General features: G+C 38.0%; 1 protein-coding gene across 3 annotated transcripts in view; it reads left to right on the top strand.

The window, feature by feature from the left end:
- The window catches only part of elf2a (E74-like factor 2a (ets domain transcription factor)), a 143,930-nt gene that overhangs the window by 43,047 nt on the left and 75,883 nt on the right, over positions 1-25,000 (top strand). For 2 of the 3 annotated variants that reach the window (XM_077531916.1, XM_077531917.1), the window contains 3 exons: positions 9,501-9,605; positions 11,038-11,157; positions 11,283-11,366. In XM_077531916.1, the coding sequence (XP_077388042.1) occupies positions 9,501-9,605; positions 11,038-11,157; positions 11,283-11,366 (309 nt within the window). The remainder of the gene's footprint in view (positions 1-9,500; positions 9,606-11,037; positions 11,158-11,282; positions 11,367-25,000) is intronic. The other variant, XM_077531918.1, reaches the window with a different exon arrangement.

Raw genomic sequence — 25,000 nt, 5'->3', positions numbered from 1 at the left:
AGTAGCCGGTCACACACGCACCCACAACGCGAGACACATGCTTCGAAGGTAAGTTAAAAGAGAAGAGACTCCGCTGAACTTTTCACCATGATAAGCTAAACACATTGAATTATGTTGTGTATTAAATGCACTATATGAATGGAGCTGCATTGCCTTGCATTGAATCCCCGCTAGCTAACAGTGGTGTGTTCAGCTTAGCATGTAGGCTAACACCCAGTAGCTAATTCGCTACTTGAACTACTCGGGGAGGGAATCACACACATTTTCACTTAATTAAGTAAATAATGTTTGTTAGAAAGGTTCCAAATATTAACAGTTGTCATTATTATATTGTCTAGTTCCATGTTAAGAGTAGAGTAACGTCATTATATTTACCTCTCGTGACGCACACATTGCATTCTGGGTCACGTCCACTACTTGTTGCATAGCGGTTATTATACAGTTAGATGCCACAGTGACACTAAATAGCGTTTAGTTACTTTATATTGTGTTTATTTGTCGCACTGGTTTGCCATTGTGTGCCTTAAGCTTCGACGTCGATTTGATTGACAGCTCGTTGTGCACCTCGTTAAAGTCCGCTCCGTAACAAATTAAGTGTCTCAAACACCGTTTAACTACATGAACGTGTTCTCTTCCATATGTTTGGCATTAGTAGAGAAGTGCACTAAAGTATAGTGTGCTTATTTGCTCGTTTTGTCTCTCTTTTCACGTCATGTCTGCCGTCAGTTGGGACATTATCCTCTCAATCGATGCCACTAATATGTAACATCTACGGCCGTACACGGCTGCAATTAATGTTCAGTGATGTAATTTCGTTACGTGCATCATACTTTGAATAATGAGCTCATGTTTGGTGTGTTGTATAACTTTCTCGTGTGTTAGTAACTATTCATGTGGACAGCTAAGATAGTGCTTGTTAATGTGAATTAGCAATGTTGCAGCCCAGTTATTATTTAGACAAGTACATCTGTGCCATTAAGTGATACAGTACAGTACAGTAGTGAGAGAATAGTGTGCCCATATACACACACGTGTCTATAAGTGTAAAACACATTAAACAGCAGAAACTGGCAGCGGTCCACCGCAACAATGTCTGTTTAACCAAGTTATTCTTACTATTATTATAACCAAGTTATTTTACTCTACCTTTTTCTGCGTTGATTGGGGCATCCTAAGTGGCAGTAAACTACATGATGAAGTGTCTTTTGACAGTTCTCTTGTAGAGAGGAGTAGCATGATATTGCTGTTCTCGATTTAAGATCCTCAGCTTATCAAAACTGTCTATATGGTAACAATAACAATAATCATAATAAGGTCTACAAGAACTGTATGGTGTTCAGGGATGAATAGTTTTTCTCATGGAATTTTTTTATTTTTTTTGCTGTAGTAATAAGTAATGCCACAGCTGATGCACATTTTGAATGACAGGGTTCCTCCTATTACTTCAAAATATAAAAATATAACATTTATAGAATAAAACTACAAGTATCCCAAATGCTATAAAAGGTAATGTCACATTGGCCCCACATTTAACTCCCCCCGCCACCAACGTCTTATTGCAGATAGAAGGATGTAAAATGAAAAGTGCAGTGTGAGAATCCATTGTAAAGAACTGTTAGGGTTTGCATTATTCAAAAATTTGGTGCCAACATTTTAACTTTTACTGCAAATGAATATCGGCTTCAAATATCGGTTATCTGCCTCCTTGACTACCGATAATCGGAATCGGTATCGGCCCTGAAAAAAGCATATCGGTCTATCTCTAATTTGTATAGCACATTTCATACACAAGGCAACTCAATGTGCTTTACACAAGGAAAGACAACACATAAGCATCAAGAAACAGTAGTTAACATTCAGAGGAAGAAAAATAAATGAAAATAGGTTACAAAATTTACTAAAAAGAACATACAATAACAATCTTAAAACATTATTCAACAAACTTTAAAACATTTAACATAAGGAAGTTTAAAATATAAAAAACAACAACAAAAAAAACACTTAATTAAAGCTGTTTAAAAGTCCCTAATCAAAGGTATAAGAAAGAAGCAAAGTTTTTAACCTGGATTTAAAAGCATTTACACTCGGGGCTGACTTCACTTCTGTTGGTAGCCTATTCCATCTGTGTGCAGCATAATAGCTAAATGCAGCTTCACCATGTTTGCTTCGAACTCTGGGTTCCACTAGTTGGCCCAAGTCTGTAGATCTCAGAGCCCTGCTGGGTTTGTACTCAATCAGCATTTCTGGGATATATTCAACACCCAAACCATTTAGTGATTTATAGACGAGTAGCAGAACTTTAAAATCGATTCTACAGCGGACAGGGAGCCAGTGTAAATCCTTAAGTACTGGAGTAATATGTTCTGATCTTTTTGTTTTGGTCAGAACTCGAGCTGCAGCGTTCTGAATGAGCTGCAATTGTCTCATGTTCTTTGGAGAGAGTCCAGTCAGAAGACCGTTACAGTAATCTAGTCTGCTGGAGATAAAAGCATGGATAAGCTTCTCTTGGTCTGCTTGAAGCATGCAGTCTTTCAGTCTGGATATGTTTTTCAGCTGGTAAAAGGCTGTTTTAGTGATGAATTTAATATGATTGCTGAAGGTCAGGTCTGAGTCTATTATAAGGCGCACCTTCAATGAATGGCCTATATGAAAACGTTTTTCCATAATATAAGGCGCACCGCATTATAAGGCGCACCTTCAATGAATTACATATTTTAAAACTTTTTCCATTTATAAGGCACACCGCATTATAAGGCACACCGTCAATGAATAGCCTATATGAAAACGGTTTTCCATAATATAAGGCGCACTGCATTATAAGGCGCATAGAGTAGAAGCTACTGCAGTGGCTGGGGTTGCATTAACCCAGTGCTTCTCAATTATTTTCTGTCATGCCCCCCCCAGTAAGAAGAAAACATCTCGCGTCACCCCCTAACCCCCCCCCCCCCCCCCCCCGCGACTATAGATAGTATCATTTGTCGATAAAATTGTTATAACCACATGTCAGCATAACACTGTATCTGTATTAAAGGGGCTGTCTGCCGGATTCACTCAGGAAAATGCACTTTAAGGGATGGCGAGATCCGTTCCTCGAGGGCTGCAGTCCTGCAGGTTTTAGATATTTCCCTTCTTCAATACAGCTGATTCAGACATCAGCAAGCTCTGCAGAAGCCTGATAACGTGCCTGTTAATTGGAATAAACCGCACTTCGAGTCGGGAAATCTATAAAACCTGCAGGACTCCGGCCCTCGAAGACCGCAGTTTGCAACCCCTGCAATAGATGGAGCTGTGCTAAAGGGAATCTGAACAAAACAGATGAGTCAGTCAATATTTATGAGCGGTAATTGAATACAAACCGGCATTCTGACAACTTTGTTCACTCCCAAAACAAGTTACCGATTAACAATATAACAATAACTCAATATTGTTCAAACGTTACTATCCATATCTACAGTATTTCCCAGCCTTGTTCAGGTGTGGTACTACCGTTCTAACTGCTGTTACTTCGGTGACGCCCCCTGACTATGGTAGCCGTACTTAACCAATATTGAGCCACATTTCAGGTGGACCTGATTATAAGGCTCACTGTCGGTTTTTGAGAATATTAAAGGCTTTTAGGTGCGCCTTACAGTGCAGAAAATAAGGTATTTTCTAGCTCACACTGATTGTTTTCTAATTCACTCGCATTGCCCTCCACCTCAAGGGGCGCACTTAAACGTGATGTCACACCAGAAGTGTCTATTGTAAGGATGAGTGCTGCACCTTGAAGGAAAAAGGTGTCTTACAGATTCAGCCTGTTTATCGTGACATACTAGTGTAGGGCTGTGCAATTAATCGAAATTCTATTACAATTTCAATTATTACACTCCACAATTACAAAATCAGTATAATTGTTAAAAAAAAAAAAAAGATTATTAAATAGATACTTCACTTATTTAGCCCATTATAGCAATAAAAAGTTAAGATTTTGTCTATAATTAATTTGATACTTTCATTATTTTTCACGTACAATTAGTACTTTTAAAAAGACATTTTACAACTTGCTGTCGACTGAAAATGACATCATAAGGGCTCAGGTAACCATCACAGCTCACTTGTTTTCTAGGTTTGGTCATGTGACATTCACAAGCTGAGCTGTGATTGGTTACCTGAGTCCTTGTGATGCCATTTTCAGCCGACAGCAAGTTGCAAAATGTTTTTTTAACGGTACTATTTGTACATGAAATTAATGAAAATATCAAACTTATTGTAGGCAAAATATTAATGTTTGACTGCCAAAAATGGCAAAGTAAGTAAAGTATCCCTTTATACCAATTTTTTAGTTTTTTAAATTTATAAATTTACAGTTTTTTATTTTGAAATAACTAATTTCATATTTTTTTTTCTTCCAAAAGGAACTTGCATTAAATAATTTTGTCTTGTTTTATTATTTCTTTTTTTTATTTTTTTTATTTTTTATTTTTATTTATTTTTTTTAATTTTATTTTATTTTTTTACATTTTCTTGTTTTGTACCAAAAATAAATGATCATCCTACTGCACAGTGCACTTCAAGTTTTTGCCTACATACATACATACATACATACTAGGGGTGTGAATCTCAGCACTGAGGACGATTCGATACGCATCGTCCGCATCTCGATGCACTCCCGGCGATACGATACTTTAACGATACATGGAATTTTATGGCGATGCGATGCGATACGATTCACCCTCTTCATGACGCGATACGATGCGATAATCATTTAGTTCAAATCAATGCGATCCGATAACGATAGGATATAATTTGTTGCGATACAATGCGATTTAACATGAGGCAAATAAGCAAAGGGAAAAAAATAAATTAAAAAAAATATATGGAATTCAGTATTGTACTACAAAAATGATTTTGCTTTATTCCTCATAGGTACTTGGCAGTAAATGCAACAAAAGTGCTGTTTTTGCCATCTTAAAAAAAACTCAATGAGTAACTTAAAGTGACACTTTCAATAGTGCAATAGTCACCATTGACATCTAACCCATCCCCACCCTGTATTTTATTATTTCCTCCTTTGCTCTCTCCCTTATGGTCTTCTGTGGTGCTCTCACTGTAGCCAGGAAACCTCCAAGCAGGTGGTCCATGGCTGACCTTTTCTTGGGAGGCTCTAGCTCATCATCTAGGTTAGACAAGGCAAAGCAAGACAGGACAAAAGAGACATGAGTCACAGCAATAAGTCGACAATAATATCACAAACACAACAACAAAAAACAGACAATATAATGCACATCCCCCTCTTGGTGCTAATACATTAACAGAAATCATAAACAATAGCACAGTCTCATAACTCACTTTGTACTGCTCCAAAAAAAGTCACAGCCAGCTGCGTGAACCTTTGCTTTTGTTTACAATATCGACATATTAAATTAGTTATTAATTAAATTACCATATGACTACATTACAATATCACAACTATTTTCAAATCATTGCACTATTATCAATAACAAAACCAAGTCCCACAACAAACCTCTCTCATCTTCCTCCATCTCCTCCTCCTCCTCCCTGTGGCTTTTCCCTTCTCCTTCTGCTTGAGCTGCCTGGCTCTCATCATCCAGCATACCATCAGCCCTTGCCTGACAATTAACAGAGCAGAAAGCTCCTCATCCTCATCATCATCATCTAGAAAAGCCAACTTGGACAAGTGTTGAAAACTAGCACAAGTGATTTATTTTCCATGTGAAATAAATAAATAAATACACATCATTAGAACTAAAACAGAAAACCCTTAAGTGAAATGGAAGATAATAAGAGTAAAACTAACTGCTGCTAATATTGTATTTCTTACCATATCCTCCACTTGGTCTGCTATCCTCAGGAATATCACATCCATTACAGTGTTGTCAGCATCCATGAAGTGGAGGTCTTTGAAGCAGTCAAGGGCTGAAGCATTGTCGAGGAAATCTTGGTAGTAGTTGTAACGGGACTCAAAGTCCCGTCTGAAAATTTCTTGACCTGATTTGCTTAGTCCATCTCCGGTGTCCGACGAGGAACTAGACGCGGAAGCGGCTGTACACTTGTTAGCGATGTGGTGTATCCTTTTTAAGTGGGTCTGCACGTTTGTCGTGCTGCCGTTGTACGGCTTCAACACGCGGCATTCTTTGCAAATGACGAACGTTTTGTCAAGCTTTCGGTTTCCGTCTTTCTTTGCGAATCCGTAGTGTTTCCAAACATATGATTTAAACGTTACTGGTGCATTACATATATACTCTTCCTCGTTGCTGCTCACTCCAACGTCCATGATGTTTTACTTCCGAGTGTAGTGTGTGTGCCTCACGGCTTCCGTATGGTGGATTCAATGCGCCCTGGGATTTTTGAGAAAAGCAAATAGAATGAAGTTTACAATGAATAAAACGGCACTTGCATCGGATTTCCCCGATACCCGCTAACGCATCAAGATGGATCTAGATTTCACACGTCAATTACATCGATACCCAGTGAATGAGCCGATGCACTTGCACCGTGCATGTGCACATCGATGCATCCATTGATATCGATTATTTTCCACACCCCTAATACATACTTACTTACAAATAAATATATATATATATATATATATATATATATATATATATATATATATATATATATATATATGTATATATATATGTATATGTATATATATATGTATATGTATATATATATGTATATGTATATATATATGTATATATATATATATGTATGTATATATATATGTATGTATATATATATGTATGTGTATATATATATGTATGTATATATATATATATGTATGTATATATATATGTATGTATATATATATGTATGTATATATATATATGTATGTATATATATATATGTATGTATATATATGTATGTATATATATGTATGTATGTATATATATGTATGTATATATATGTATGTATGTATATATATGTATATATATATATATGTATATATATATATATGTATGTATGTATTAGGGGTGTCACGATTCGCCAACTCCACGATTCGATTTAAATTTCGATTTTGGGGTCACGATTCGATTTTTTTTTTCGATTTTTTTTTTTTTTTTTTTTTTTCCGCTCCCCCACTTTATAACACAGAGGCATATGCTTCTGTAGGCTAAGGCTAGTCTATGATCATTGGTTCTATTCATTGTACAGTAAATCTTATTTCAAAAGATCGGCTACATATAGGTGATGCAATTTCCATATTATTTTTGTGTAAATTTATGTAATATATGATAATTGACATTAGGCAGGAATGATCAAATTCAAAGAATTTATTTACAATATAAAGTTAACCGTCTTGTTCTTACTGAAGTGTAAAATAAAAAATAAAAAAACAAAAACAAAAAGTCACAGTGGGTGCCTGCCATCTATTGACTGTTTTTGGTTACAACAGTGTGCTGTGCGTTCCTCTTAAAATAATGTGCAACAACAACAAAAAATATATTGTATCCAAAGTCATGGAACAAATACAGCCTGAACAAACTATATCCCAACATTTACAGTTGCTGGGCATACTGTAGCGTGGTTCAAGTACACTAATTAAATGTTTGAATCCAGCGTTTTCCAAGGCTGCAGGTCTGCTGCTATAAATAGACCTATGGATCTGGCGTTTCGCGCGAGCTGAAGTGTGTGGAAGTTTCACTGTAAATGAGGATGAAATAGTTGGTTGGACCGTTGTTTTCCCACTTCTAGTTGAATTTGATAAATCTAAATCTTTGTGATGCCTGCGTAAATGTCCCGTCATGTTTGTCGTGTTTCCCGTTGTTACGGCTGGCGGCTCGGGCCCGCCGCCGGCTCCGCTCCCCTAGTATGTATGTGTGTGTTTGTGTCGGCTGGTGCCCGTATAATGGTACTTCAGTTTGAATGCGCCAGCGCGACACTCTGATTGGAGGACTGTGCCAGCGCGACACTCCGATTGGACGACTGTGCCAGCGCGACACTCCGATTGGACGACTGTGCCAGCGCGACGCTATTGTGTATCCGTGTATTATACCCCTATTGGTTATTGTTGTTTCTCCTCCGTTCTGTCAGTTCTGTCAAATGCGGTTATTATTTGTTCACCTTCCACTTTCACTCCCTTGTCAAACCCCTGCCTGAAATTTCAATTAAAACTACTCAGATGTTAAAGTCGACCCGTGTTTATCTACTCTATATTTTCTGTTATTGTGTTACTTCCCTTCCCCTTGACGAGCCGGGCGTAACACCGTGGCCGAGTACAGTACGCGCACATAGCATATCTTGCAACTGTGGTCTTTTTATCGACAACGTGAACGTTGTCGACATAACTCACCGGGAACGCAAAATGTTTCCAAACTGGTGACGAGAGAAGCGGGAGCGGCTTGAAGCACCATTGCTGTGTCTGTCCGCGCTTGCCATCATGACTGCAGGAGAAGTCAGCTAACAAGTGCCGTTAGCTAGTAGCTGAATGGCTGCGTCTCATTTGCTTTCCTGGGAGGTGGCGGTGGCGGCGGTGGCGGCGGGCGCGGGGGGGGGGGCATCGAATCGTGTGTCCTCTCTTCTATTTCGATGCTCGAAATCGTGACGTAATTTCGATCGATTTCGATAAAAAATCGAAATCGTGACACCCTTAGTATGTATATATATGTATGTATGTATATATATGTATGTATGTATGTATATATATATATATGTATGTATATATATATATATATATATATATATATATATATATATATATATATGTATGTATGTATGTATGTATGTATGTATGTATGTATGTATGTATGTATGTATATATATATAAATAAATAAATTCTGTTTGGTCCAAAAGGAACTTACATAATTATTGTGTTTCTATTTTTATTTTTGTTTTTTAATTGGTCTTAATATTTTAAATGTGAAAACATTTTCTTGTTTTGTACCAAAAAATAATCGTTTGAATAATCATGATTTCAATTATTGCAAAAATAATCGTGATTATTATTTTTCCCATAATCGAGCAGCCCTATACTAGTGTTTGTTACTGTTTTGAGTAGGGCTGGGTATTGCCGGCAACCTCACGATACGATACGTATCACGATACAGGGGCCACGATACGATACGTATTGCGATACATATGTATCCCACATAAGACACATTTTATTTTGTTTTTTAAAACAAAATATAGGAAAATTGGTACACTGAGACACATGCCATGTTAAGTTTATAAGTAAATAAATGTTGATATTCTTCCTCTGCTTTCATTTTTCCTAGCATGACACAGTGTCCAATCACTGGTGAGCTATTTTTGCATTAATTGAAGGCAATTAACTGCAAAGACGCTGCTGGTTTTTATTTTTTAGGTACAATGCAAGCTGCAAAGGCAAACGTTAACTGCCTATTTAAAGTTCACAAGCAATATCGATTGTGACGCCTGCGTATCGATACGTGTATTGTAATAAGGCCTGCAACGATATATTGCCGTATCGATTTTTTGAGCACACCCCTAGTTTTGAGGCCTTTCATATGCTTACATACGTTTGTGTCTTTTGCAGTGGAGATGTCAAGCCAGGACTTAGTACGTTTCGATAAAACTTTTGAAGCCGCTGAAGCTCTTCTGCATATGGAGTCTCCCGCAGGGTTGCATGATCGCAACACAGGTAACCACACTTTCATTACCTTAGCCGTCAGTATGTATTGCTATTTCTTCCATAGTACAGTGGCTAGTTTATACACAGTGGTGCCTAAAAGGTCGACAAGGAATCGTTACTCATTGAGATGACAGATCATTTTGAAAAAAAAATTTGAATATCAGGGGAAAGGTTCATTTCCCGGGGGCTATGGAAGCCCAGCTCTTGATGGTTGCTTTCAGCTCTTCTTGAAGTTTTTGGGTCTGGTGTCCCTCATTTTCCTCTTGATAATACCCCATTATTTATTTATTCTTCTCCGCTAAAGCTGCAGCGACCAAAGAGAGGCAAAACAAGCTCATTAAATTGTGACTGTCTACAATTTGTATATGTCACGCTACACAAGTCACAGTTTGCAAAATGTCTACGGAGGAAGCACTCAAAATGTAATTTTCAGTCGGGTTTTCAAACAAGGAGATATTAATTGCTTTCATATTAAAAATCACTTTATAAAGTGGAAAATTTGCCATTTTTTTCTCATCATATTGCCCCCGCCGCCTAAAAAAAAAAAAAAAAATATATATATATATATATATATATATATATATATATATATATATACACACACAGTGGAACTCCTACTTACGAACGCCTCTTCATACGAAATTTTCGAGTTACGAAACGCCTCAACGGGAAAATATTGCCTCTTGTTACGAAAGAAATTTCTAAATACGAAAGGTAAAAATACATTACCGAACGCAACATACTTTCAGCTATGGCTATTTCCTACCATAGGTACCTATGAGCGTAAATACTAGATCGGTGTTTGTGCATCGTTCTGGCATCCCATTGGCTAAGAGGAACCTTCTACCATCGGTATGAGCGTATACTAGATCGGTGTTTATACAGCGTCCTCATCATTCATCCCGCGGCCCATGAGGTGTTCGATAGTTTTTCGTAAATGTATGAACTAACGGCCAACGAATTTGTGCAAAAATTCAAACAATTGGTGATTGATGAAGGCACAGTACATTTTTAAATGCGACGAGACGGGCCTTTTTTTTTTCTTTCTTTTTTTTTTCTTTTTTTTCTTTTTTTTTTTTTTGAAAAAGATTCTTCGCCATACCAGAAGTTTCCATAAAAGAATCGCCCAGAAAAAGTGTTCACCAGTCAGGCGTTTGCTCACTAAGATGATGTTTGCCTTGGACATTTCCGAAGGATTGGGTTTAAAAAAAAAGAAAAAAAAAAAAAAAAAAAAAAAGCAAACATCCATGGATCAGTTCTTTCCAAAACACCAGGCAGTGGATTTTTTTTTCTTTTCTTAACACGTTAGAACAAGCAAAAGTTATTGCAAAGAAGTAAAAAAAAAAAAAAAAAAAAAAAAGATGTACGATTTGTTGTAAAGCAGTCATGGTGAGACAGAGGAGTTTATTTATTTATTTATTTTTTGGTTGGTGTAATCCAGCAGAAGATGTGATGATGGAGACTGTAGTGGAGGTTTCGACAGAGTGTGGACCCATTGAGGAGGAAGAATCCTTCCCCATCCCACCTGATTGTGAACCTACTGCCAAAAAGAAGAGAGGAGGTTAGTGTCAAAAGACTGTCGTATTACTGGAGTGGTGCTACATATGAATCATCTCTTTTTGATGAACATGGTAAAATGGGACTAGTAGGCACACAAAGATTACAGGACTGTTTTTCAAATATTAGGTGGACGTAAGACAAAGATGCACCAACCTACATCCAATGGCTCCTTTGACCTGGGGATTAAGAAGAGACAGAGGGAAGGAAAAGGTAGAGACATGTTTTGTTCTATTTCATGCCGATTTGTTTATTTTATGATGTAATATTAAAGTGAAAACATCATAAATCAAATTTTGAATGTTTAAAATGTCATTGCAACAAGAAAAAAATGTTTATGAGCATAAAAGCATCTTGCCAGGCAAATGACTTTGCAACCATTTGCAACCTTTAGCAAACCTTGTCAAAAAAAACAAAAAACACTCGCTATGTGCGCCAAGTCTGTGCCACTCAGTAAGAGAAGCGAGAAGTTAGGGCTTTGCAGTTAATCGAAATTCAATTATGATTTTGATTATTAACCTCCACAATTACAAAATAGGCATAAACGTAAAAAACGATTATTAAAGAGATAGTTCGGCTTTTTTTACATGAATCTCAATTTCATCCTTACTTCCAGTGTGTGCGATCAGCACTGACTTACCCCTGACAGCTTACTGTGACACGAGTTCTGGTCTGGTGTTGGACGAGAGTAAAATAGTCCAGCAAGCTGGCTGGGGTCACTGAAATAAAAGCGTTTTTCTTCTAAAAACAATTTGTGTTCAAAAGAGTTGATACATTTGCATCATTAGGGCCCGAGCAGCGACCGCTGCGAGGTCCCTATTGTTTTTGTAAAAATTATTATTATTATTATTATTATTATTATTATTATTATTATTATTATTATTATTATTAGGGCCCGAGCAGCGACCGCTGCGAGGTCCCTATTGTTTTTGTAAAAATTATTATTATTATTATTATTATTATTCTTCTTTATTCTCCGCAAACGATCCCGATTTTGGGTACCTGAACATTCACGAAAACTCACCGAACTTTGCACACTCCTCAGGCCTGGCGAAAAATTTGATATTATGAAGTCGTCATAACAACGCGACTCTATAGCGCCCCCTAGCGTAGAAAAATAAAAACCAAGCACGGCACGTTTGAGCTAGAGCAACGAAAATTGGCAGGCACGTGTAGCACCCCGAGACGCACAAAAAAGTCTATTTGGACCATGTAGCTAAAATGTACAGGAAGTGAGCTATGAATTTTTTAATGTCCAATTTTGGCCTATTTTGGCACATTCACTGTGGTCATGCTTTTTCCCCCTTTGCAAGCATTTTTCATCCAATTGACTTCAAACTTGGCATTTATCATCTCAAGACCTGAGAGAACAACTGGGCAAAACATCTTGCCTTTTTGAAATACTATATGATGGGGGCGGGGCATCAAATATTGCCTTTAAAATTTCATTTGTCCAGAAAGAGCAAATGCTTAATAACTCCCATGTTCAAGCTCCAAAAAATCTCAAACTTCTCAGGCAATGTAATAGTCACGGCCTGAAAACATCACTATCAACAGATAAAATTATTCTCATTTTACAGGCCACTAGTGGTACCAATAATGTCATACTTGAGTTTCTTTAGGCTAACTGCGTGAGCTCGTTGCGAACAGGAGCATACCCCCAGTCTGAAAATTGAGTCAGAAAAGCCTTAACGATGTTGATCTTGTAACTTTTCGCCAAAGGGCGTGGCCGCTACGGTGACGCAAAGTCTGAAGATTTTTCATGAAAATAAAAGCTGCATTAACTTGACCGAGATGATCCTATCTTCTCAAAATTTCACACATTTGATGAGAGTACAGCCCTAAAGACATCTACTGACTTATATTTCATCTAACTGATAGCGCCACCTAGTGGCAATTTTTTTTCTTACGAATTTTCTTCTACGTTTTTCTCCAAACACGTTAACTGGACCTACCTCATATTTGCTCAGATGAGGGTTTCGGCCTTCATGATGTCACAACACGAAGTTTGTGAGTTTTCGCGAATTGCTGTGGGTGTGGCTAAGCGCTGTTCGCCAAGAAAACAACGCCAGTTTTGAGGGTCTAAACATGCACAGAAACTCATGAAACTTGGCACACACATCTGGCCTGGTAAAATGAGCAATATTTTATTGTTGATTGTGCTATTTTTACAAAAATGACTCAATAGCGCCCCCTAGAAGTTTTTAACGAAGCAGCCCCGGTTGTACGTTTAAGCAAGAACGACGAATATTTTTAGGTGTATGAGGGAGCCCAAGACCTACAAAAAAGTCTCTTGGACCCATATGCTAAAATGAACAGGAAGTGAGCTACGAATTTTTGAATGTCCCATTTTTGACAATTTTTGCACATTCACAGGGGGCAGACTTTTGCCCACTTCTCCTACACGTTTCATCTGACTGAGTTAAGACTTGACCTGGACCATGTCAAGACCTGAGCCAACGACAGGGGGAAAAATCTTGACTTTTCGAAATACTATATGATGAAGGCGGGGCATCAAAATTTGTGTTTCGCACTGAAAAAGGATATGCTTAATAACTCCCCGGTACATGCTCCAAAAAATCCCAAACTTGACATGTATGTTTATCGTCAAGGCCTGAAGCTATCTCTATGACAACATTCAGTTATATATGCAGCGCCACCTAGCCCTTGAGGCATGAAAAAAAAATACCCCACTTACGGTATTTTGTCCAAAAAATGTAAACTCATTCTAAGTGTGATAACTAAGTCATTTATGAATATTCTTTTAGTTTCCACCACTCAAAATGTTCACTGGCATCAGACTTATCCAAACATATATATATTTTTATTTATTTTTGATAGCCTCTATGGACATTAAAAGCAATATCGTGAATGAAGGATATGCTTAATAACTCCACGGTACATGCTCAAAAAAAAAATCCCACACTTGACATGTATGCTTATAATCAAGGCCTGGAGGTATCTCTATGACAACATTCAGTTATAAATACAGCGCCACCTAGCCGTTGAGGCTTATATAAAAAAAAATTAAAAAAATACCCCACATATGGTATTTTGTACAAAAAATGTACACTCATTCTAAGTGTGATAACTAAGTCATTTATGAATATTCTTTTAGTTTCCACCACTCAAATTGTTCACTGGCTTCACACCGATCCAAACGTATGTACGTTTCCATTTTGTTTTATTCATTTTTGATTGCCCCTTTGGACAATAAAAGTAAACATTGTGCAATGAGTACAACGAGCGATGATGTGTATATACACTTTTACAAAAAAAATACCAATCAGGGCAACTCATTGCCTAAAAATAAATAAGGACGCTGATTTTTGCAGGTCTTAACAATCACCAAAATCCGTTGAGCTTGACAGACACTGGCAAAAAAAATATTCTACATGTAAACGTTTATTATGCCATTTTCAAAGAAATTTTGCTTCCAATATGCCAGTACCCCAACGTGCCAGTACCCCAACGTGCAAGTACCCCAACGTGCAAGGACCCCAACGTGGCCCGGGCTGCGAGGGCCCTTTATAGCTGCTCGCAGCTCTAGTTATTATTATTATTCTTTATTCTCCGCAAACGATCGCGATTTTGGGTACCTAAACATTCACGAAAACTCACCGAACTTTGCACACTCCTCAGGCCCGGCGAAAAATTTGATATTATTAAGTCGTCATAACAATGCGACTCGATAGCGCCCCCTAGCGTAGAAAAATAAAAACCAAGCCCGGCACGTTTGAGCTAGAGCAACAAAAATTGGCAGACACGTGTAGCACCCCGAGACGCACAAAAAAGTCTATTTGGACCATGTAGCTAAAATGTACAGGAAGTGAGCTATGAATTTTTTTATGTCCAATTTTGGCCTATTTTGGCACATTCACTGTGGTCATGCTTTTTCCCCCTTTGCAAACATTTTTCATCCAATTGACTTCAAACTTGGCATTTATCATCTCAAGACCTGAGAGAACAACTGGGCAAAACATCTTGCCTTTTTGAAATACTATATGACGGGGGCGGGGCATCAAATATTGCCTTTAAAATTTCATTTGTCCAGAAAGAGCAAATGCTTAATAACTCCCATGTTCAAGCTCCAAAAAATCTCAAACTTCTCAGGCAACGTAATAGTCACGGCCTGAAAACATCTATATGATAAAATTCAGTTATACATATAGCGCCACCTAGTGGTTACAATAAATGTCATACTTTACGTTTTTAGCTACTGTGCTGAGCTTGTTGAAGGGATCCATTTGAAAATTGGTCAGAAAAGCCTTAAGATGTTGATCATGCCCCACACCAAATATTGTAACTTTTCGCCAAAGGGCGTGGCCGCTACGGTGACGCAAAGTCTGAAGATTTTTCGTGAAAATAAAAGCTGCATTAACTTGACCGAGATGATCCTATCTTCTCAAAATTTCACACATTTGATGAGAGTCCAGCCCTAAAGACATCTACTGACTTATATTTCATCTAACTGATAGCGCCACCTAGTGGCAATTTTTTTTCTTACGAATTTTCTTCTACGTTTTTCTCCAAACACGTTAACTGGACCTACCTCATATTTGCTCAGATGAGGGTTTCGGCCTTCATGATGTCACAACACAAAGTTTGTGAGTTTTCACGAATCGCTGTGGGCGTGGCTAAGCGCTGTTTGCCAAGAAAACAACGCCAATTTTGAGAGCCTAAACTGGCACAGAAACACATGAAACTTGGCACACACATCTGGCCTGGTAAAATGAGCAATATTTTATTGTTGATTGTGCTATTTTTACAAAAATGACTCAATAGCGCCCCGTAGAAGTTTTTAACGAAGCAGCCCCGGTTGTACGTTTAAGCAAGAACGACGAATATTTTTAGGTGTATGAGGGAGCCCAAGACCTACAAAAAAGTCTCTTGGACCCATATGCTAAAATGAACAGGAAGTGAGCTACGAATTTTTGAATGTCCCATTTTTGACAATTTTTGCACATTCACAGGGGGCAGAATTTTGCCCACTTCTCCTACACGTTTCATCTGACTGAGTTAAGACTTGACCTGGACCATGTCAAGTCCTGAGCCAACGACAGGGGGAAAAATCTTGACCTTTCGAAATACTATATGATGAAGGCGGGGCATAAAAATTTGTGTTTCGCACTGAAAAAGGATATGCTTAATAACTCCCCGGTACATGCTCCAAAAAATCTCAAACTTGACATGTATGTTTATCGTCAAGGCCTGAAGCTATCTCTATGACAACATTCAGTTATATATGCAGCGCCACCTAGCCCTTGAGGCATAAAAAAAAAATACCCCACATACGGTATTTTGTACAAAAAATGTAAACTCATTCTAAGTGTGATAACTAAGTCATTTATGAATATTCTTTTAGTTTCCACCACTCAAAATGTTCACTGGCATCAGACTTATCCAAACATATATATATATTTTTTTATTTTTGATAGCCTCTGTGGACATTAAAAGCAATATCGTGAATGAAGGATATGCTTAATAACTCCACGGTACATGCTCCAAAAAAAATCCCACACTTGACATGTATGCTTATAATCAAGGCCTGAAGGTATCTCGATGACAACATTCAGTTATAAATACAGCGCCACCTAGCCCTTGAGGCTTATATAAAAAAAAAAACCCACATACGGTATTTTGTACAAAAAAATTTAAACTCATTCTAAGTGTGATGACTAAGTCATTTCTGAATATTCTTTTAGTTTCCACCACTCAAATTTTCACTGGCTTCACACCGATCCAAACGTATGTACGTTTCCATTTTGTTTTATTCATTTTTGATTGCCCCTTTGGACAATAAAAGTAACATTGTGCAATGAGTACGAGCGATGATGTATATATACACTTTTACAAAAAATACCAATCAGGGCAACTCATTGCCTAAAAATAAAAAAGGACGCTGATTTTTGCAGGTCTTAACAATCACCAAAACCCGTTGAGCTTGACACACACTGGCAAAAAAAATATTCTACATGTAAACGTTTATTATGCCATTTTCAAAGAAATTTTGCTTCCAATATGCCAGTACCCCAACGTGCCAGTACCCCAACGTGCCAGTACCCTAACGTGCAAGTACCCCAACGTGCAAGGACTCCAACGTGGCCCGGGCTGCGAGGGCCCTTTATAGCTGCTCGCAGCTCTAGTTAGGGCCCGAGCAGCGACCGCTGCGAGGTCCCTATTGTTTTTGTAAAAATTATTATTATTATTCTTCTTCTTCTTCTTCTTCTTCTTCTTCTTCTTTATTCTCCGCAAACGATCGCGATTTTGGGTACCTAAACATTCACGAAAACTCACCGAACTTTGCACACTCCTCAGGCCCGGCGAAAAATTTGATATTAAGTCGTCATAACAATGCGACTCGATAGCGCCCCCTAGCGTAGAAAAATAAAAACCAAGCCCGGCACGTTTGAGCTAGAGCAACAAAAATTGGCAGGCACGTGTAGCACCCCGAGACGCACAAAAAAAGTCTATTGGGACCATGTAGCTAAAATGTACAGGAAGTGAGCTATGAATTTTTTTATGTCCAATTTTGGCCTATTTTGGCACATTCACTGTGGTCATGCTTTTTCCCCCTTTGCAAACATTTTTCATCCAATTGACTTCAAACTTGGCATTTATCATCTCAAGACCTGAGAGAAAAACTGGGCAAAACATCTTGCCTTTTTGAAATACTATATGACGGGGGCGGGGCATCAAATATTGCCTTTAAAATTTCATTTGTCCAGAAAGAGCAAATGCTTAATAACTCCCATGTTCAAGCTCCAAAAAATCTCAAACTTCTCAGGCAACGTAATAGTCACGGCCTGAAAACATCTCTATGATAAAATTCAGTTATACATATATCGCCACCTAGTGGTTACAATAAATGTCATACTTTACGTTTTTAGCTACTGTGCTGAGCTTGTTGAAGGGATCCATTTGAAAATTGGTCAGAAAAGGCTTAAGATGTTGATCATGCCCCACACCGAATATTGTAACTTTTCGCCAAAGGGCGTGGCCGCTACGGTGATGCAAAGTCTGAAGATTTTTCGTGAAAATAAAAGCTGCATTAACTTGACCGAGATGATCCTATCTTCTCAAAATTTCACACATTTGATGAGAGTCCAGCCCTAAAGACATCTACTGACTTATATTTCATCTAACTGATAGCGGCACCTAGTGGCAATTTTTTTTATTACGAATTTTCTTCTACGTTTTTCTCCAAACACGTTAACTGGACCTACCTCATATTTGCTCAGATGAGGGTTTCGGCCTTCATGATGTCACAACACGAAGTTTGTGAGTTTTCGCGAATTGCTGTGGGTGTGGCTAAGCGCTGTTCGCCAAGAAAACAACGCCAGTTTTGAGGGTCTAAACATGCACAGAAACTCATGAAACTTGGCACACACATCTGGCCTGGTAAAATGAGCAATATTTTATTGTTGATTGTGCTATTTTTACAAAAATGACTCAATAGCGCCCCCTAGAAGTTTTTAACGAAGCAGCCCCGGTTGTACGTTTAAGCAAGAACGACGAATATTTGTACGTGTATGAGGGAGCCCAAGACCTACAAAAAAGTCTCTTGGACCCATATGCTAAAATGAACAGGAAGTGAGCTACGAATTTTTGAATGTCCCATTTTTGACGATTTTTGCACATTCACAGGGGGCAGACTTTTGCCCACTTCTCCTACACGTTTCATCTGACTGAGTTAAGACTTGACCTGGACCATGTCAAGACCTGAGCGAACGACAGGGGGAAAAATCTTGACCTTTCGAAATACTATATGATGAAGGCAGGGCATCAAAATTTGTGTTTCGCACTGAAAAAGGATATGCTTAATAACTCCCCGGTACATGCTCCAAAAAATCCCAAACTTGACATGTATGTTTATCGTCAAGGCCTGAAGCTATCTCTATGACAACATTCAGTTATATATGCAGCGCCACCTAGCCCTTGAGGCATAAAAAAAAACAACCCACATACGGTATTTTGTACAAAAAATGTAAACTCATTCTAAGTGTGATAACTAAGTCATTTATGAATATTCTTTTAGTTTCCACCACTCAAAATGTTCACTGGCATCACACTTATCCAAACATATATATATTTTTATTTATTTTTGATAGCCTCTGTGGACATTAAAAGCAATATCGTGAATGAAGGATATGCTTAATAACTCCACGGTACATGCTCCAAAAAAAATCCCACACTTGACATGTATGCTTATAATCAAGGCCTGAAGGTATCTCGATGACAACATTCAGTTATAAATACAGCGCCACCTAGCCCTTGAGGCTTATATAAAAAAAAAAAAACCCACATACGGTATTTTGTACAAAAAATGTAAACTCATTCTAAGTGTGATGACTAAGTCATTTATGAATATTCTTTTAGTTTCCACCACTCAAATTGTTCACTGGCTTCACACCGATCCAAACGTATGTACGTTTCCATTTTGTTTTATTCATTTTTGATTGCCCCTTTGGACAATAAAAGTAACATTGTGCAATGAGTACAACGAGCGATGATGTATATATACACTTTTACAAAAAATACCAATCAGGGCAACTCATTGCCTAAAAATAAAAAAGGACGCTGATTTTTGCAGGTCTTAACAATCCCCAAAACCCGTTGAGCTTGACACACACTGGCAAAAAAAATATTCTACATGTAAACGTTTATTATGCCATTTTCAAAGAAATTTTGCTTCCAATATGCCAGTACCCCAACGTGCCAGTACCCTAACGTGCAAGTACCCCAACGTGCAAGGACTCCAACGTGGCCCGGGCTGCGAGGGCCCTTTATAGCTGCTCGCAGCTCTAGTTAAACTCCTTTTCTGAAAAAAGTTAGACGCCATTACCGCCAGGCACTACTTTTCTGTTCGTTCGTATCACTGCGCGGCGCCCCGCATGTAGCTGATAGACGTGCAGTCGCGCACTAATCTACAAGTTGTTTGTCTTTTCGAACGCGGAAGGATCAGCTGTCTGCAGCGCGTCGATTAGCTGTCTACAGGGCGACGCGCAGTGATAGAACGAACAGAAAAATAGGGCCCGGCAGTAATGGTGTCTGACTTTTTTCAGAAAAGGAGTTTAATGATGCAAATGTATCACTCTTTTGAACACAAATTGTTTTTAGAAGAAAAACGCTTTTATTTCCGTGACCCCAGCCAGCTTGCTGGACTATTTAACTCTCGTCCAACACCGGACCAGAACTCGTATCACAGAACGCTGTCAGGGGTAAGTCAGTGCTGATTGTACACACTGGAGGTGAGGATGAAATTGAGATTCATGTAAAAAAAAAAGCCGAACTATCCCTTTAACTCTTTGACTACCAAAAACGTTTAATAACGTTTAGTAAAATCACGTTGTATACTGCCAGCAGATGGCAGCGGTAGCTGCTCGGGCCCTAACTAGAGCTGCGAAATACAATGATACATGACGCAATCTGATGAAATAGAACGTTTTCAAGGCTCACGTGAATAATCAAAGCCTTTGTAACATTAAACCTAATTTGACGGAGTGTCGCTAAACAAAAATATTAGTATCAAAGTCATTGTTGTGGAGAAAATGTATCTTTTCTTTTCAATTTTCGCTCAATGTCACTCAAATGACCTATTTTCAATGGTGATTACTAAAGAACGGAATAAGGTAGAAACATACTTTTTTTCTAATGAAAGAATGGAATGCGATTTTTCATGTGGTACCCATGTTGTATATGTAGTAAAAGAACACAATATTGTGTTTGCTTTGAAAAATGAGTTAAAATGCTCAAAATCCACTGGCATTGGGTTTGTTTTTTGATAACGTGTGGCAGTAAAAGAGTTAATACTAGAGCTGAAACGAAACAAAATCGTCATTTCTGCCTTGGATAACCGCTGAGATAGTCGTAGTCAAGCTGACAGCAGTATGCATGACAGTACACGGGGCTGTGAGAAATCCAATTTCAAAATAAACCTTACCTTACTAAGGTAGTATATGTAGATCAATGCACTGTAGCGCTTTATTTTGAAGTTGTTTCCGGAAGCATGTCGTCGCTGGATAGGATAGGGGCTGACGACGTGCTGTATGTTCAGAGTTTGTGAACAACGGCAATATAAATGGATGCCCCTAACTGTTGCGACAGACGTCAGTAGCACAACTTAGCTCTGAAGTCACATTCAAGCTCCAGGTACGAGCACTAAGACATAATTATGCTGACATTGCATTGTACGGCGCCTGTTGCCAGCGTTTAGCGTTGACTGCTAGCTAACAGCGAGCTCACAGCATCAAGCTAGCCGCTTTAGTTTGCAACAGGAAAATGCTCCATCGGTCCGATTCCTTTTCAAAGGCGTAAATCCTACAGCCTATAGACGGCTGCGGTAGGCTCCAAACGCACCTGTGACCCTTGTGAGGATTAGCAGTAATAGTTAATTACTTTGTAATTTTCATAGTTCATCTTTCAATTCCTCCATTAGCATTCAGCTATTAGTATTCAGCTTTCAGCATTCCCACGCAATTTCTCCAGAAGTTGCACTTAGTCTAGGCATGATTATTATTTTTCCCACAATTGAGCAGCCCTATGAGAAGTATTTGTTGTCATGGTGTAAATTTATGTGCTAGTTAAATGTCTGGACGCCCCTTCTCATGCGTGCTTACTAGTGAATTAGTGCTGACACTATCAAATATTTTTTGAATCAAATCATCTATCAATTATTCAAACGATTAATCAACTAATCTGAGTCATTATAATTTTGCATTAAAATGTATTACAAAAGCATTTTCCCCCTGACTGCTGTTTATTAACCAGTGATTGTTGTTTATTTCGTACTTTGTATTCGTATAGTGATTTGAAAGAAAAGAAAAAAAAAAAGTCTTATTTTGTTTTGATTAAACGCAGAAGATAATCAGTCTTCTTTCATGAAGGACTATAGAAATCACCGAATAATTACTGATGATATGCTGAAATCAGAGGATTTGGACAATTTTTCAAATAGAAAATGGCTCCATACGATTACTCGATTATTAAAATAGTTGTCAATTTGATAATCGATTACTTGTCGATTCATTGATTAATTTTGACAGCTCTACTGTGTACCATTAGCTGTTACACTGCTGTAATAATTACTTTGTTACACTAGTTTCTATTTGCTTAGTTAGATTACAGTAGAGGCCAAAGGTTTGGACACACCTCATTCAATATACATTTACTCTATTTTCATTACTATGTACAGTACATTGTAGATGTTCACTGAAGGCATCAAAACTATGACAACTGTCGAACACATTTGGAGTTATGTACTAAAAAAAAAAAAAAAAAAAAAAGTGAAAATACGCGATTCGGTAATCTGTGAAAAGCTGGGATTTAAATGCTGATTGAAACGGCGAGGAAGGAAAGGAATGGGGGTATCAGGGTCACCACTGCTGTAACGAAAGCCTAGCGCCGTAAGTGCACGTCATTTTGGTGAGTTTTCAATTTGTTTGAGCTTGGTTTTAAAACATTTCACTGTTGTGACTCACAACAGTGGCTGGGTATCGATTCAGATTTCCAAAATCGATTCAATTCGATTCACAAGGGCCCGATTCGATTCACGATTCACAACGATTTTCGATTCAGTTGAATTCATGCAGTACCAATTTTAGACAGTCAAAAGTCCGAACGCTGCAAATAGTAGAAACATCTTGGTCTAATTTAGTGCATTAGTAAAAAATTGGCCTTATCAAAATAATAAATAATTTAAATCAATTACCAGCACAGTGCAGGATGTATAAATAAAGTGACAAAAAACACTGGCACTCATGACATTTGCATTGTTGTGACAGTTTTTGTGCTAATGTTCCAGTGGTTGCAAAAAAAAAAACCCATTTAGGCCTTAAAGTAAACATCTATTTTACTTCTGAAGCATTTTCATCTTGCTGAGCGTGTGTTGTTTGGGTCTTGACGTCACGTGACATCAGTCCTGTATTTCAATTGGATGATGGGCATAGTTGATGTGGCCCCATTGTTGTCTATGGAGAGCAGCTTGGGACATGCGCACTGTGATTTGAGTGGCTCATCCACTTAAACACACTCATGGCCTGGCCCTATTAGTCCTGTTTAAAAAGTTAGACCATTGAGTTTGGCTTTGTATTATGTTTTTAATGAAATTACCTTACAAATGTAATTGGTATTTATTTGGTATTATTATTCTTGATAAAATCAAATTTGATAAATTATTAGCTATAAAGAAGACCAATTATGTGCCTGCATAGTGCTTAACAGCGACATCTGGTGGGGCCTGGCCCCAAATGCAGAGACGTCACTGATATAACATAAAACATGTTTTCAGTTATTTCACTTTTTATTTATTTATTTATTTTATTAAGTACATAACGCTAACCTGGAAATAGCCAGATTAATATTGTAATTCACTCAAGGGAGTTCTCCTCAAAATCAAAGTGGGACAGTATGTACAATACTTTGAGCTGATTGGACGATGCGTCATTGTGCACGTTTGTTTTGAGCACAAACAACTTACCAGCTAAAAATGCATGAAGCACCTCTCACTGTTCAACATTCAACCAGGAAACGACGAGTAATTCTGCAAGAACAAAATCAATTGCAGCATCCATTCATCCATGTTAGGTTTGTTTGTTTGCCCCGGCGTCCGCGCTGGCTTCCTGGTTTTGTCACAGCTTTATGTCCCGCCCCAAACACAATGTCGCTCTGTGATTGGCTGGTGGTTCGGATCGGTGGAAATCAACGGGCTCGGTACAGGATGTATTCTCCGGAGTTTGTGTGTTCACAAACATCACGAGAATTCATCTTGCAGAGCAAGGTTAACACTAGAGCTGCGAGCAGCTATAAAGGGCCCTCGCAGCCCGGGCCACGTTGGGGTGTTTGCACGTTGGGGTACTCGCACATTAGGAGCAAAATTTCTTTTAACATGGCATGATAAACCTTTACATGTGGATTTTTTTTTTGCCAGGTGTGATGTGTGTGTCAAGCTCAATGGGTTTTGGTGATTTTTAAGATCTGCAAAAATCAGCGTCCTTTTTTATTTTTAGGGAATGAGTTGACCTGATTGGTATTTTTTGCAGAAGTATATACACCCATCATTGCTCGTGCTCATTGCACGATGTTGCTTTTATTGTTCATAGAGGCTATCAAAAATAAATAAAACAAAATAAAAAAGTACATATGTTTGGATCGGTCCGATACCAGTGAACATCTTGAGTAGTGGAAAAAGTAAAAGTATATTCATAAATGACTTAGTTCTAACACTTAGAATGAGTTCACAAATTTTGTACAGAAGTTGTTGTTTTTTTGTTTGTTTTTATGCCTCAAGGACGAGGTGGTGCTGTATTTATAACTGAATTTTGTCATAGAGATACCTTCACGCCTTGACTATAAATATACATGTCAAGATTGGGATTTTTTTTAAGCATGTACCGGGGAGTTATTAAGCATAGCCTTCATTCACGATATTGCTTTTAATGTCCATAGAGGCTATCAAAAATAAATAAAACTAAATAAAAAATATGTATGTTTGGATAGGTCTGATGCCAGTGAACATTTTGAGTGGTGGATAGTAAAAGAATATTCATAAATGACTTAGTTATCACATTGAAAATGAGTTTACAATTTTTGTAAAAATACCGTAAGTGGGGTATTTTTTTTTCATGCCTCAAGGGCTAGGTGGGGCTGCATATATAACTGAATGTTGTCATAGAGATAGCTTCAGGCCTTGACTATGAACATACATGTCAAGTCTGGGATTTTTTGGAGCATGTACCGGGGAGTTATTAAGCATATCCTTTTTCAGTGCGAAACACAAATTTTGATGCCCCGCCCTCATCATATAGTATTTCGAAAAGTCAAAATTTTTTCCCCCTGTCTTGGCTCAG

Source organism: Festucalex cinctus, chromosome 9 (assembly GCF_051991245.1).
Source record: "Festucalex cinctus isolate MCC-2025b chromosome 9, RoL_Fcin_1.0, whole genome shotgun sequence".
Taxonomy (NCBI): Eukaryota; Metazoa; Chordata; class Actinopteri; order Syngnathiformes; family Syngnathidae; genus Festucalex; species Festucalex cinctus.
This window is presented reverse-complemented; position numbering and strand designations above follow the sequence as displayed.